Here is a 13,856-nt window from a genome sequence, read left to right on the forward strand (position 1 = left end):
TGGAACGCTCTGTCTGAAGAGACTAAGGCCCGGCAAGATTTCTTATCCTTTCTCTGGGTCTGGAAGACGGAGCTGTTCCGCCAGGCATATGGGCGGTGCTAGGCAGAGCCCCCCTGGCCGGTTGATGAGGGATTGTGCCCTCCCCACCACCAATACCTCCATTTTTAAAAAACACTTTAATGTAGAGGTGCTCTGAAGTTGTTTTAAAGTTGATCAGGGAATTCTGTGCTGCTATGTTGATATTTATAATTGTATTTTAACTGAGTAAATTGGATGTTTTTAGAATTGTTAACTATAATAACTGTTTTATATATTTTAATCTTTATGTATTTTGTAATCTGCCCTGAGCCTACGGGAAATGTCAGGAGTGTAGAATTACATAGCAGAAAATAAATTTAAATATTTCAAAAACAATACATAAAGCAAATAAGGACTAAAGAAACACAACTTTACTTAATAACTTTTGAGCCATGCCATTTAATTTTTGTTATAATCTCTAACCTGCTGTTTAATCTGTGTATAACATATGACTAGGGCTGTGCTATTTGGGTTTCGCTTCGGGTAAAGATACCTGAAGCGGACCCGATTCGGAAAGCTTCAGTATTCCCGAAGCGGGGCCAGCATGCTGGCCCTGCTTCGGAATACCGAAGTAAAGCTTTCCGAAGCATTCGGAAATGCTTCGGAAAGCTTCGGGGCTTGTTTAAAGGGCCCCGCTGCTGCTTGCAAACAGCGGCAGGGCCCTTTAAACATCAACCCCCCCACCTACCTTGCAGTGGCTCCGGGCTGGCTCCTCTGCCGCTGCCGCACCGCCACCCGAGCCTGCGGGGTGATGGAGGCCAGAGCCACCTCCTCCAGCTCTTCCTGCCCCTCAAATGGCTACGGCATGCTGGTGGCTGGCGGCCATTTGAGGAGCATGAAGGGTCGGAGGAGGCGGAGAAAGCCCTTCCTGCCCCTCAAATGGCTGCCAGCCACCAGCACGCCATGGCCATTTGAGGGGCAGAAAGAGCTGGAGGAGGAGGCTCCGGCCTTCCCCACCACCACGCAGGCTTGGGCAGCAGTGGCAGAGGATCCGGCTGGCTCCAGGCCACGCTGCCTTGTGCCGCCGCCACCACAGTGGTCACGGCGGCCCGCTGCCCAGCTGATGACCCTCCCACCGCCAGGTAAGTGGGTGGGGGGTAGAGGGGTCTCCCCAGGGTTGGGTGGGGGGCGGAGGGGTCTCCCCAGGGGGTGGGGGTTGCCCCAGGGAGGGTTGGGGGTGGGGGTGGTGAGTTCCCCCCCTCGCTTCAGTATGCTCCGAATCTTTATGGAGCATACCGAAGCGATTCCCCAACCCCGAATCCAAAGCGGCTTGCTACTTCGGATTTGGGGGTATTCCGAATCGGTTTCCCACTTCGGGTAAACCCAAAGGGGGAATACCGAATATCCCCACCCGTGCACAGCCCTACGTATGACACACTTCATTTTTTTTTTGAAAAACTAATCACCAGTTTCTATGAAAAGGCAACCAAACAAAATGTCAAGGATCTTTATCAAGGAAAAGTATGCTCATGTTAATACATTCTCAACTAAATTTGATTTTAAAATTTTATCTCAAAATTGATTTTAACTTCCTATTAGCTGCTTTACTTATAGTACGTTTTAAAGGTTTGAGGCAGGATATAATAAAGGTGGAACTGAATTTTTATCCTGCAGCTAGTATATATTAATTTATTTCAGCAAATTGGAAACTTACAGTATTGGGGGCAGGAAGTAACCAAGTGTCAAATACAATTTTTAAAAAATCTGCCATGTGGTAATTAATCCATTAAGGCTAACGTAATTAGCCTTAGATGGAATCAGTCAATTAGACTATACCATTTATTTTGACTGGAGGATCTTTCCCAGACTTGTTCCATTATGAAATTTTATTAAACTCCATATGAAAATATAAATTATAAATCAAGTTATAATTAATTTATAAATTCTTGTCAAAAATCAGGATACAATACATAAGAGCATCAGGATCAAGTCACACACACTGCAAAGTCATCATGTCTCTCACAAGGACTTTTGATCAGACACATGCTGGGAGTTTCAAGCTCAGAGCTCGATTCCTAGGCATGCAAAGGCCAAATTTAAATAAAGATCATGGTGCTTTGGGGGTAAGGGCTCCTTTCCCTAAGCTATCTTCCCAACCAGGGGAGCTGCTATTTGCCTCACGGGGGATGTCTACATAGCCAACAGTTCATGCAAGTTTCACAACAGGCAAATACAGGCTCCCCAAGGCCCTTTTGGGTTGTGAAAACAGTGCAGAAGCAACATGTCTGACTGAAAGTTCTCATCGTGATTCTGGCATGCCTCTATGGCACAGAGACCATTAAGAGCAGGCAGAACGAAGGGGCTCGCGTGGAAGCATCTCTGCTGAACAGCCAGTCCATAGCCAGGCCCTGGGCACTCAACCCAGTGGGAAGGTTATGCCCCAACACTGTCCAATTGGATGGGGTTGACTTGTGAGAGAATACTGCTGGGGAGGAGGCCAATACACTTGGTCACCGGGGGTGAGGGGAATTGAAAGCAGAAAGAATGCATACCCCGATGGTCTCAACCACTGGTTCATGCACTGTAGTAAGTTGCCTGGTGAAGATTAGAGCTGGAGTCGATATTCCCAGAAGGAGAGGGAGGGAGGCCCAGTGGAAAGCTGGTTGCTATGTAATGATTGTGCGTGAAGGAAAGGAAGAACATGGAAATTTGTTGAATTTTGAATTGGTTTCCTGAGTTTTCACTGGGCAGTGCTCTGGGACCGCAAGATGCTATTCAGGTTCTTGCAGCAGCCTACTATGGTGGCCACAAGGACTCTGCAATGTGCAGAGCTGCCAAAAGACACAATGGGCCCCCTGGACAAAGGTTCCCTCATTCCACACTGCAGTCAATTCCCCTGAGATTGTCCCTGAAGCAGCTATTTCCTCCCTTGCCACAGCTGACTTTAATTTTTTTAAATCAGTACTAGAATATCATTACATCAATACAATGTTAAAATAAATGTGTACCTGGTTCCCAACTTTCATTTTTTAAAAAGTCTCTAGCCTCTTTCATTGCATGGATATAAGAGAAAAGGCATATCTCCGCAATGGAAAGGACTAGAGACTTTACTTTAAAAAAATGAAAGATGGGAATTCAGAGAATCTGATACACATGGGCCTCTGGTATTTTATTCCCCCCCTCACCCCCGAGGCCCTGGTAATATGTGATTCATTCCATAGTGATTTCCTAAGGGCTGGAAACATACATAGCTAGGAGCATGGAGGTCTGGGCTCTGTCTCTGGTAAGCTAAAAGACAAAACTCATTGGAATGAAATTATGATATTTTGTTACTCAGAACACAAACTGAAACTCTGTGTTCGATTCAATAATTAGACCTCAAATTGGGAATAGATCTGTGGGCAACCTGTACCAAAACTATCTGATAATTTCAAGGCTCAAAATATACTCACCTGAGAGAAAAATGATCTGTTCATCTGCTCCTGTAAGGCTTGCTTCAGCTGATTTACATCCTTTTCCAGTTTCAGATATTCATTCCAGGCATTTTCCATTTCCTATTGGCAAAAATAAAATACTCAATTTTATCTCATCATAAGCAATGAAATACTATAGGCCAGTTTAAGATATGCAGTTGCAAGCTATGAACTAAGGGACATTATATTACAATTGCATGCATGCTTACTTAGGAATAACACTTATTGAATATAAATGCATAGGGCCATCCTATTAGAAGGCACGTAGAGAATACGATAGAGTTGAAAACCTACCTGCTTAGACCTAAACACATTTTACTTGGAAAAACCACGAAGATGGATCCTATGGAACTTTTCTGCAAATACTGATGTTTCCTCTATTACAACAACTCAAACCAATGGAAGGTCTCTTGCAATGAAAGAAAATGCCACCATAGGTTAAAAAAGTTCCATAGGATTCAATGTATGATTGCAATCCAAATAAATATTGTCTATCTATTGAGCATTTTACTGGACCTGAAAAAACAAACAGCATTCAAGCAAATGACACTATACCACTATTCTAGGAGTTGCCTGATCCTTGTTTAGATACACCAAATACTTACTGTAGATACTTTGGATATTTCAGCCCGAATATGTATAAGATCTTCCTGCAAAAGTCTTTGCTGGTACGAAATTTTTTCTCTGTGTTGTGGTTGTTCTTTGTATTGTTCCATCTGCCTGTGCAATACTTCTAAGATAGATTCTAACTGATCCTAAATAAGTGATTTAAAAAAATAGCAGACAATTATTTAAGAACAATTTTTATATATGTGGCACTTTAAATATAATTTATACTCAATCATTCTTAACATCTTGTTAAAGGAACTCCAATCAATTGGTTGGATCCTATGGAGTGCTAATGGAGGAGGCACTTGCAGATGCAGATTTTTCCCACCATCCTTTCCCCCAAGCATTCCCAAGACTGCTGAAAAGATGATGCTGGAGGTTGTGGGACCTGTGTGTAAAAGAAGACATAGGGCCAAGGTGGCTGTAACAAAAAGAAAGAACTGAATGAAATTGGGCCTCTGATAAAATGACACCTCACTCCACAGGTAAGTTGCTTAAAACTGATAGATCCAGAAGATGAATGTTTAATTTGCATTCTGATAACATCCAGATGTTAACTTAAAACAACTATCCCAGGCTCTTCTAGCAAGTTTTTAATCAGCTGCTATCAGTAGATGCTAGGAGCCATAAGAAATGCAATTGCCATAGTTGCTGACATCCTTGTCCATTGTTGTAAGCAAACTCAGCAAGCCATAAAAGTTGTCACCTTTGGGTTCAACAGCATCTCAGGGGGCAGGGGCACCAGTTGCACAGAGTTCCCCCCTTTGCCCACCCTCCTCATCAGCTGCCTATTTATTCTCTTTCAAGAATAGCTAGAGAATGCTGTTCCTTGAATTAAAGTCTACAGTTCTTTCTAGGGATGTGCACCCAAAAAAATTGTTTCAATTTGGATCTGGGTTTCAGGGCTACCATAAAAATTCAGTATCCTTGAAATCTGGGTAAGATTCTCTAATCCAGTTTGGTAGGAATAAAGAATGCCAAATTTATCCAACCATTATTCCCTATGGGGAAAACTATCTGCGAAAGCCAGGAAGGGCAATTTTCAAACCAACTCCACCAAATTTGCAGAGAAACTACTTTTTCCAGTCCACTAAAGACCCCTCAGGTTTCAGGAAGATTGAACCCAGAGGTCCAATTCTGTGAGCCCCTGAACAAAGTGCTCCTAGCCACTCTCTATTGTTTCCTATGCAGGGAACATTTTCAAGGCTTTCTAGGAAAAGAGAAACCTTAATAAAAAGCACCCTTTACCCAAAAGCCAGTCCCAATGTTAGTCCCACTCTCAATGTAAGCATAATAATAATAATAACATTCGATTCATATACCGCCCTTCTGGATAACCTAATGCCCACTCAGAGCAGTTTACAAAGTGTATTATTATCCCCACAACAATCACCCTGTGAGGTGGGTGGGGCTGAAAGAGCTCCAGAGAATTGTGACTAGCCCAAGGTCAGCCAGCTGGCTTCAAGTGGAGGAGTGGGGAATCAAACCCAGTTCTCCAGATTAGAGTCCTGCTGCTCTTAACCACTACACCAAACCTGCAAAGCCTAACAGAACCAAACTACAGCAAGAAAACCAATGTCAAAACAGAGAATCCAATGTCAAAACAGAAAATGCCCATATTGAAGGAAGGGGGGCTTGCCGGAGTCAGACAAACTGTGGTGGGGAGTTTAAAAGGCGGCTGATGGCAGTGGCATGAAGGGCTTTTTGGAGATCAAAGGTGGAGGCAGGAGGCCCTTGAGGAGGAGAAAACTATGCAGCAGAGACAGAATAGGAGTGAGAGGGCAGGGCAGCAGCACAAAGTGGCTCAAAGTGCCAAGAGAACTCAGTTAAGCTCTGCAGTAGGAGAGCAGTGTGAGATTCTCAGGGGACAGGAGGCAGCAGTCTGAGAGGGTGGGAGTGGAGCCAGCCAGGAGCATTAGGAGCCGTGAGGGCATGGGCTAAGTGAGATGGTTTTGCCTTGGTTTGGAGAAGCTGTTTGCCAGATTAAACTGAATAATCTGGCCAATCAGAGTCCATCTTCCTCGATTCAATCTGGGATTCTCCAATGTGATCTGGCATAGCCAGATTATGCTAGATTGGCATATATCTGGTTATTTACCTAGTTCACAAATCCCAGATTGCACGCCTCTAGTCTCTTACCTAGATTTGGAGCCTGCTTGCTGACCCTACCTCACCTAGGGAGCAGCTGTTCCTGGCATTGCTCTCTGTGGCCTGATCCTCTCTGCCTCCAGTTCCGTAGCCTTTCATTTCCTGGAGCGCTGTTTCTGATCTCTCCTTGAACAAGCTCCCTTTCCCTGCCCTTGGCGGTCTTCACTTATTGTAGCATGCCCTTCTTTCTCCCAGATGAGCCTGCCTTTTCATCAGGTTCCTGCCTGGGGAAGGGGAAATTGCCCTGCCCACTGTAGCCCTGCACCACCCCTGCTCTATCTGGGCTGGTAGTGCTGAAGGCCTATGTGCGGCTCTTGTGGCCCTCCTTCAACAAGGTGCTTTATTTTAGTGCAATAATATTTACTTTATTTTCCTTAAGAGCTCTTATTTTGTCTTCAAAGTCTTGCAGGATTCTGTCTTGTTCACAGAGAACACTTAGCTTCACCTACAAATAAGAACATACACAAAATCAAAGTATTAAATGGGATTTATTTCACTTGGTTTAGGAGAAGTTTCTATTCCTCATGAGTCACTGTTTTCTACTTACATCAATATCACTTTCTGCAATCTTGATAGGCTTTATATTTCGTTCTTTTATTGTATCACGCCCAGTTACCTAAAACATAATAAATATTTGAGAATAAATGTAGAAGTTATATGATGACAATAGCAAACATAAGTACAATTCTAGCCAGGGAACTTTTAATTAAATCCACCAACCTTCAGTGCAAATTTTGGATAATTTACACTAGAATTATTATGAATACCATACATAAAAATTGAAATCCTATAAAACGACAATTGCTTGTTTGTTCCAGAATTTTTATTTCAAGTGTGTAAAACCCTAAAATAATGATGTAAGCCAGAAACTGCTGCTGGCCAAACTCAATAAATCTTACGTAGGAGCCTGACACACAATCTTTTCATGGAAACACAGGATAAAGCAGAATATGTTGTATTCAACATATTCAACACCAACCCTAATCAACCCCATGAATATTTTTACTCAATGTTAAAGTACTAATGGCCTGATACGAAGTGTCTAGGTATCTTGGGCTTATTAAAAATATATAATTCTCTAAAAATGCCTTCATATTTACAAAAGTCATGATTAGCTACAAAGAAGTAGCCATGTTCTTTATTTACATGTTCGGTAATCTTTTTTGTTATTTTCTGTGCTGAATCCGTAGCTGTTATTTTGATTGCCCAAGCTGCAAAAGTAGCTTCCAATGTATTGTATGGGTGAAAAAACTACTTTTGAATTAAAAATTTGCAGCACATGATCACACATATTAAGAGAGTTTATTGATTCAGGGCAATTATATTATATATTTTACAGAGTTTATCACAGCATGTGCTTAGTTAAGAATATCAGAGCTCCACTGAATCAGCGCAACAGCCCATCTAGTCTAGAATCCTGTGGCTGGCCACATACACTAGGAAGCCAACAGCATGGCACAAAAGACAAACCTTTCCCTTTAACTGCACCCCTCACTAGGATCTAGCAGTTATGGAAATACTGCTTCTGAACATGGACAGCCTATTCAGTTCTCATTAGGGTTGCCAACTGGTATGGGAATTCCTAAAGATTTAGTAATGGAGTTTAGGAGAGTTAAGCAGCCATTTTCTCCAGGGGGACTGATCTCTGTCACCTGGAGACCAGTTATAATTACAGGCGATTTCCAGGCCCCACCAGGAGGTTGCCAATCCAAGTTATCAGGACTAACAGCTGTTGATGTTGCAGTACCCCTTGAATTTAAGATTCAAGCACTCTCAAGCATCAGACCTAAGTCTGAACTTGGCTGAGGATTTAAAAGCTCAGAGGCTACAGCTGAAAAAAGGAATTTCCAGCCATAATGAGGCCCATATATCATAGAGAGGATTTGCTAAGTTGTGGCTAATGGACACTGCCAGTTGTTGAAAGACTCTCCGGTACGTATCTGAAAGCGAGAGAAAAAGGAAATGACAAAATATGTTGTTAAACTGGCAGAGCTATCTACGAGGGACTCTTATATGAATGTCTGGGAAATTGAGGAGAAAGTTACATTAAAAATGTAGAACAGGAACTGCTACTTGAAACAACATGCAAAGATAATCAGGAGGAAAAATGAACAGGAGTGATTAGGAACTGTTAAAATCTTCCTTAAGCCATTGCATCAAATGTACACATGAAAGTATGTTTGCCTTGTACAAGATGTGGTCAAAACATGCATGGAAAAGACAGTGGCAAGGAAGTGGTGTAACTGAACTTTTGACCTGTCCCACTGAAAGTAATACAAACATTTTCTTTAAAAATGGACCACCTAACCAGTGGAAGCTCAGAGCAATCCACGGAAAGAGAAGCCTGGATACAAAGATACCATCCTGAGAAACAACGCTTATTTTGAGGCTCTCCATCTATAGCAGGAGCAAAGCTAGGCATGGCTGTGGGTTCGAACTTCCTCCTTGCCATCCCAGAGACCAGATGTGCATTCTATATCTGAAGTGGCTGGACACTCATGCCTAGGTTTCTGCATTTTACAATGATCTCTGCTAAATTCTACTGATACTACTTATTTAAGACAAGTTATCTCCAATTTTCATCCCAGTGTATAAGTCTGTTTCTTAATACTCTGTATGCATAAAAGGTTACAACTATATAATCATTGCTGTATAGGCTTCAATACTAAGAAGCTCTAAAACTGCAACATTTGAGATATGGGGAAATTCATTTTTCTGTTAATATGCAAATAAAAATTATAGGAATATGAAAACAGGCTAAGAAATTCATAGGTGGTATCTGGCTTGGCCCAAAGAAATGACAGGACAGTATTCTGGCATTGCATTGTTTGAGACATCACATTTTTCAAGTCTAACTAAAGTACCTCCATCCTAAGCATATACTGGGGAAAAGTATCAGAACCATCTGAATGTGCTACATTAGGGTTGCCAACCTCAAGTCAGGAAATTCCTGAACTTGGGGATGGGAAGGGAAGGGTTTAGGGAAGGGAGGTGCCTCATAAGAATATACTGCTACAAGAACCCACTCTCCAAAGTAGCCATTTTCTCCAGGGGAACTGATCTCTGTGGTCTGGAGATCAGCTGTAAATCTGGGAGATCTCCAATCCCCTCCTGGGGATTGGCTTGTAATCCTCTGCTGCCTATTCATTTCTGACCACTAACAAGAAACGGTTGGCATCCACTGTGCAAAGTTTTATGTTCCACTACATAGCCTTGGTACTCCATAGAAGTGATGGTAACTATCAGCCAATTTTCAGATATGACTAATCATATGTAAAGTGACCTTTATTTAACATTACTTTCAAGTAGTTAAAAGATTTGGCTTATCTGCCTCAAGTGGTAGGGGCTTCCCAGGTCCCTGAGCACATGCACTCACCCACAGCATTATCCTACAAAAATACACTTACATATTTCATGTAGTGTCAAAATCCAAAAGAAAAATGTAATATTATATTGTGGAATATTTCTGTTCTTACAATTTGAATACCTTTTCCTTTTCTTCACAAATGAAATGGTTGACAAACATTTTATGGTATCTCAATTAAAATTTAGTAGGGTCTGTGGATCACATAAAATTATATCAGGGGCCTGTTCCCATCTACAGGCCAGATCTGTACTTTACAGGAAAAAATTAAAATGTTATACTACTCTTGAGGCAGGAAGCAATAGTTGTTATAGTCTAGTGGCTAAGAGTGTGAACAACGAGGTGGGAAATTCTAAGTTCAAAACTACTTACACATGGTGACTAGGCACTACTGTGCCTTAGCAAAATTCCTCCTCCTCTTCTTATGTAATTAATAATATTGACCTACATCATTGGATCACTGCAAAGATTACTAAGATAATGTATGTGAAGTGCTCTGAACATTCATAAGATACTGTATAAATGCTAAGTTACAATCATTAACATTTTCATAAACCATTCATTATTATTTGTCTCAGTTCCCATCATTATAAACTGATAAAATGGAAGTCAGATTATCACATTCCAGAGGCTTATTGTATTTTAGAAAATCTATTATTTAGAGCCCCCCCCCCCTGCCTGAAATATAGCTCTCTTTTCCTTTCAAAATGCTACTTGGCATATTTTGTGAATTCTAAACTTTCTGAGATAGCCAAGAAATTAAGAGAGGGAAATTTGAATAGATGGCTGTAACAACAAATGTGCAAGCAAGGGAGCTTTCTGAAAGCACATAAAGAACAGAGGGAAAATGCTAAAACTATATACCAAAATTATATAATAAATAAGTGTAAAATTAACTGTCAAAACAGCAAAAATTAAAACATTATTAATAATTAGCATGCTTCTGTATTTTCATAAATAGATATGAAATCACCACTGTAAGTTTCCAACACGTGAGAAAATGAAACCAAGCACTACTAGGCCAGCCATATTTCACACAGCCTCCAAAAACACATCTTGCAGAAAGCTGTGGGATACACATAAATATATATCATAAGACACCTGTAGAAAGCTTAGCTACTGAAACATGAACTGTCATTTGAGAAAGCAATGGAATGATTACATTTTAGTTACAAGCATTCTTACATTTATACTGGACAGTAACCCTTGTGCTGAGCTCTTTAGCACTTTGTAAACCATGTTGATCAGAGGTCCATTATTTTTTATCTGTTTCAAACAAAAGTTCAATAAATACCTTGTTATAAAGGAAAAGTTGACACCAGAAGCCAATGAACAGCAAAACAGTCGGGAAAATATACTGATAGTATTATTGTTAATAATGTGAACTGTCTTTTCTGTAGTTTCATACTGAATAACTAAACACAGTGTAACATCTACCAGGTTGCTTGTTTAAACAGTTGTTAGGTTGTGTTCTTTCTTAACATAAGAAACAGCATCCTGAATTTGTTGAGACTGTTCCAAATAGATGACATTTTTCTAATATTTTCTTCATTAATCTGGCACGTTACCATGAGCTAGTGAGCACATGCAGATGTACCTGGGACCTACATGTAGGGCGAGTAGGATATCTACCAATAGTAGATGTCATGTACCCTTGCAGTAAAATATCAAGAGGTTAGAATAACCTTCTGCCATTTCACAGAGGACAGGAATTGGATAAGATGAATGGGATCAATGGTCTTACCATCGTACTTCTAAGATCAACCCCCCCCCCTTGCTCCAGCAAAACACACACACACACACAGAGGATCCTTTCAGTGGGAAAAGGAATTTACCCTTTGCCAGTAAAAAGATCTTTAGAGAAGAAATTGGACTTGAAGGACATACATCGTGGCATAACTTTCCAAGTCCAAGTTTTTCTTTCCCCGAGACTTTTTTCTGTAGAGATGGACTACCACTGGACATGACTTCTTCAAGTTAGGTGCCCCCCAAGATAATTTTGAGGTTAATTCTATTCTTATATATATTTTAATACCCCCCTTTGCATTTCAAGCAGTGTAAGAGAGTCTCAGAGTGACAGCTCAAGAGAGTCCTAAATGGCTTGGACATGTCTTTGTTAGCTGCTAGACGTGTTCTATGCAACATTTAACCTAAAATTTTCTCCCCAACAACTACAAAAATGAATGGCTTCTAAGCTGTTATACAGAATTCCTAATAGTGCAGCTATTGTTAATACTGTCATCATTGACCTGGATTAGTCGAAGCAAGCCCAATTTCGTCAAATCTCAAAAAAATAAGCAGAGTCAGCCTTGGATAGTAATTGGATGGAAGACCTCCAAAGATGACCAGGGTTGCAGACACAGGCAATGGCAACCACCTCCATTAATTTCTTGCCTTAAAGACCCAGCAGGGGTTGCCGTAAGTCACCTATGACTTAACAGCACTTTCTACCACTAAAGTACTGTAGACATGATTTTTATATATAAATACACGGAACAAGGGCTATCACAAAGACAAAAACGTACCATAGATTCAATACATCATTTATTTTATTACTTTTTAAACACTTATGTCCGAGCTTTCCTCCATCATGGTGTTGGCAGAGCAGCAAATAAGCAGTGGCAGTTATACAGTACTGATTAAAGGTGTAAAAAGAGTTTATTTAAGAACTACATATCAGATAGTAAAGAGGAGAGACAGAGATAGTCGCTGTCTATCTAACTATATTGTAGAGAGAGTATTTCTGAGAGGAGAGAGGAGGAGGATATTGCCCTGTTTAGCCCAACAGGAGACAAGACAATGAAATGACTTTTAACAGAGAAGAGAGGTGCCGCCCTCACACTTCTATCTAACTGATCCTTGCTGCCTCCTGTATGGTCTTCTTCTCTTCTTCCTTATTGTACATTGCTATTGCCAACAGACATTGCAATTTCCAACATATGGAACCTAATGTATATATAGATGGTTCCTAAGTAGGGTTACCAGCTTCTCACTCCTGCTCCATTGCTCACAGGTGACCGAAATGCCAGTGGGAGGAAATTAGTAAAAAACTGGGGTGCATGTCAATGTCACACTGGTGCACTGACATAAGGGGGACCACTCTAGGATTTGCAAAAACTCTGTCATAAAACAATACAGTTTTTGCAAATTCTAGGGTGTCCCCCCCACATGTCATTTCCACCAGTCCACATCCTCTAAATTAGACATCAAGGGAACCTGGTTGCAGCCTGGCAACCTTATTCCTAAAGTGATCTTGGATCTGGTCAATGTATCTGCTCTTAAACAAATAGAAAAAATTCCATGAACAGAGCAAAAGTTTTTTTGAGGGAGTAGAGAGAAATATTTCGATTCCTACATCTTTCTATAGCCTCCCTCCACAGTGCATCCTATGTTGTCACTGAGGATGCCCCAACTTTTGGAAATAACCTGCACTAGGAGACAGAAGGCAGCAAAGATTTCTTCTGCAATCTCATTCTGCTTAAAGAACAGTTGGATCCCTCTCATTATAACCATTTTTTTCTGCTTAGATATCTAAGGTTAACTGAAGTTTTATCACTTGCTTTCAGTGTAATTAAATGAATTTATTTTGTGTTTTCCATTTTTCATAATTAGAAGCAGTATATAAAAACACTAACCAAGTTCCTTCAAAATTATACCTTTTTTTTACACAGCTATAAAACTTCATCAAACATAGTAAGTATTTTCTTTTTCTAAAACATTAATTTTTTTTCTGAGCAGTTTATATTCAGGATAAAAGATATTCTAGATCCCATATGATTATAATTTAGCTTTACTAATGTAAGCCACAATGAACAAACTGAGGGAACTTATTTATGGATAACTAGTGGTAAATCTGGTTTGTGAAAAAATGGTACGTTAAATTTGTTGAAGAGCCGCATAAATTCCTTTTTCTGCACATTAATAGCAAACCAACTAGCCCTCAAACCAAGGGTTTGCAGCGTCTTGGTAGTGACAACACAGGAATAGAGTAGGTTTTCCTTGTGAGTTTTCCAGGTATGAAATCTTTGAGGCTATCCAGGAATCTAGATTAGAGTGCCCTGATAATCTCATTCAAATAGTTTCAAGTAGGTAGCCATATTGGCTTGCAGTAGAACAGCAGGATTTGAGTCCAGTAGCACCTTAGAGAACAACAAGATTTTCAGGTTATCTGAAAAAGGGGAGCTTTGACCCTTGAAAGCTTATATGCTGAATATCTTGTTGATCTCTAAGGTGCTACTGGACTC

General features: G+C 40.6%; 1 protein-coding gene across 1 annotated transcript in view; it reads right to left on the reverse strand.

The window, feature by feature from the left end:
* PLEKHA7 (pleckstrin homology domain containing A7) overlaps positions 1-13,856 on the reverse strand; it is a 302,716-nt gene that overhangs the window by 56,982 nt on the left and 231,878 nt on the right. The window contains exons 14-17 of the mRNA XM_054970740.1: positions 6,796-6,864; positions 6,613-6,693; positions 4,097-4,246; positions 3,471-3,572 (exon numbers count right to left, since the gene is read on the reverse strand). Of these exons, the coding sequence (XP_054826715.1) occupies positions 3,471-3,572; positions 4,097-4,246; positions 6,613-6,693; positions 6,796-6,864 (402 nt within the window). The remainder of the gene's footprint in view (positions 1-3,470; positions 3,573-4,096; positions 4,247-6,612; positions 6,694-6,795; positions 6,865-13,856) is intronic.

Source organism: Eublepharis macularius, chromosome 2, assembly GCF_028583425.1.
Source record: "Eublepharis macularius isolate TG4126 chromosome 2, MPM_Emac_v1.0, whole genome shotgun sequence".
Lineage (NCBI taxonomy): Eukaryota > Metazoa > Chordata > Lepidosauria > Squamata > Eublepharidae > Eublepharis > Eublepharis macularius.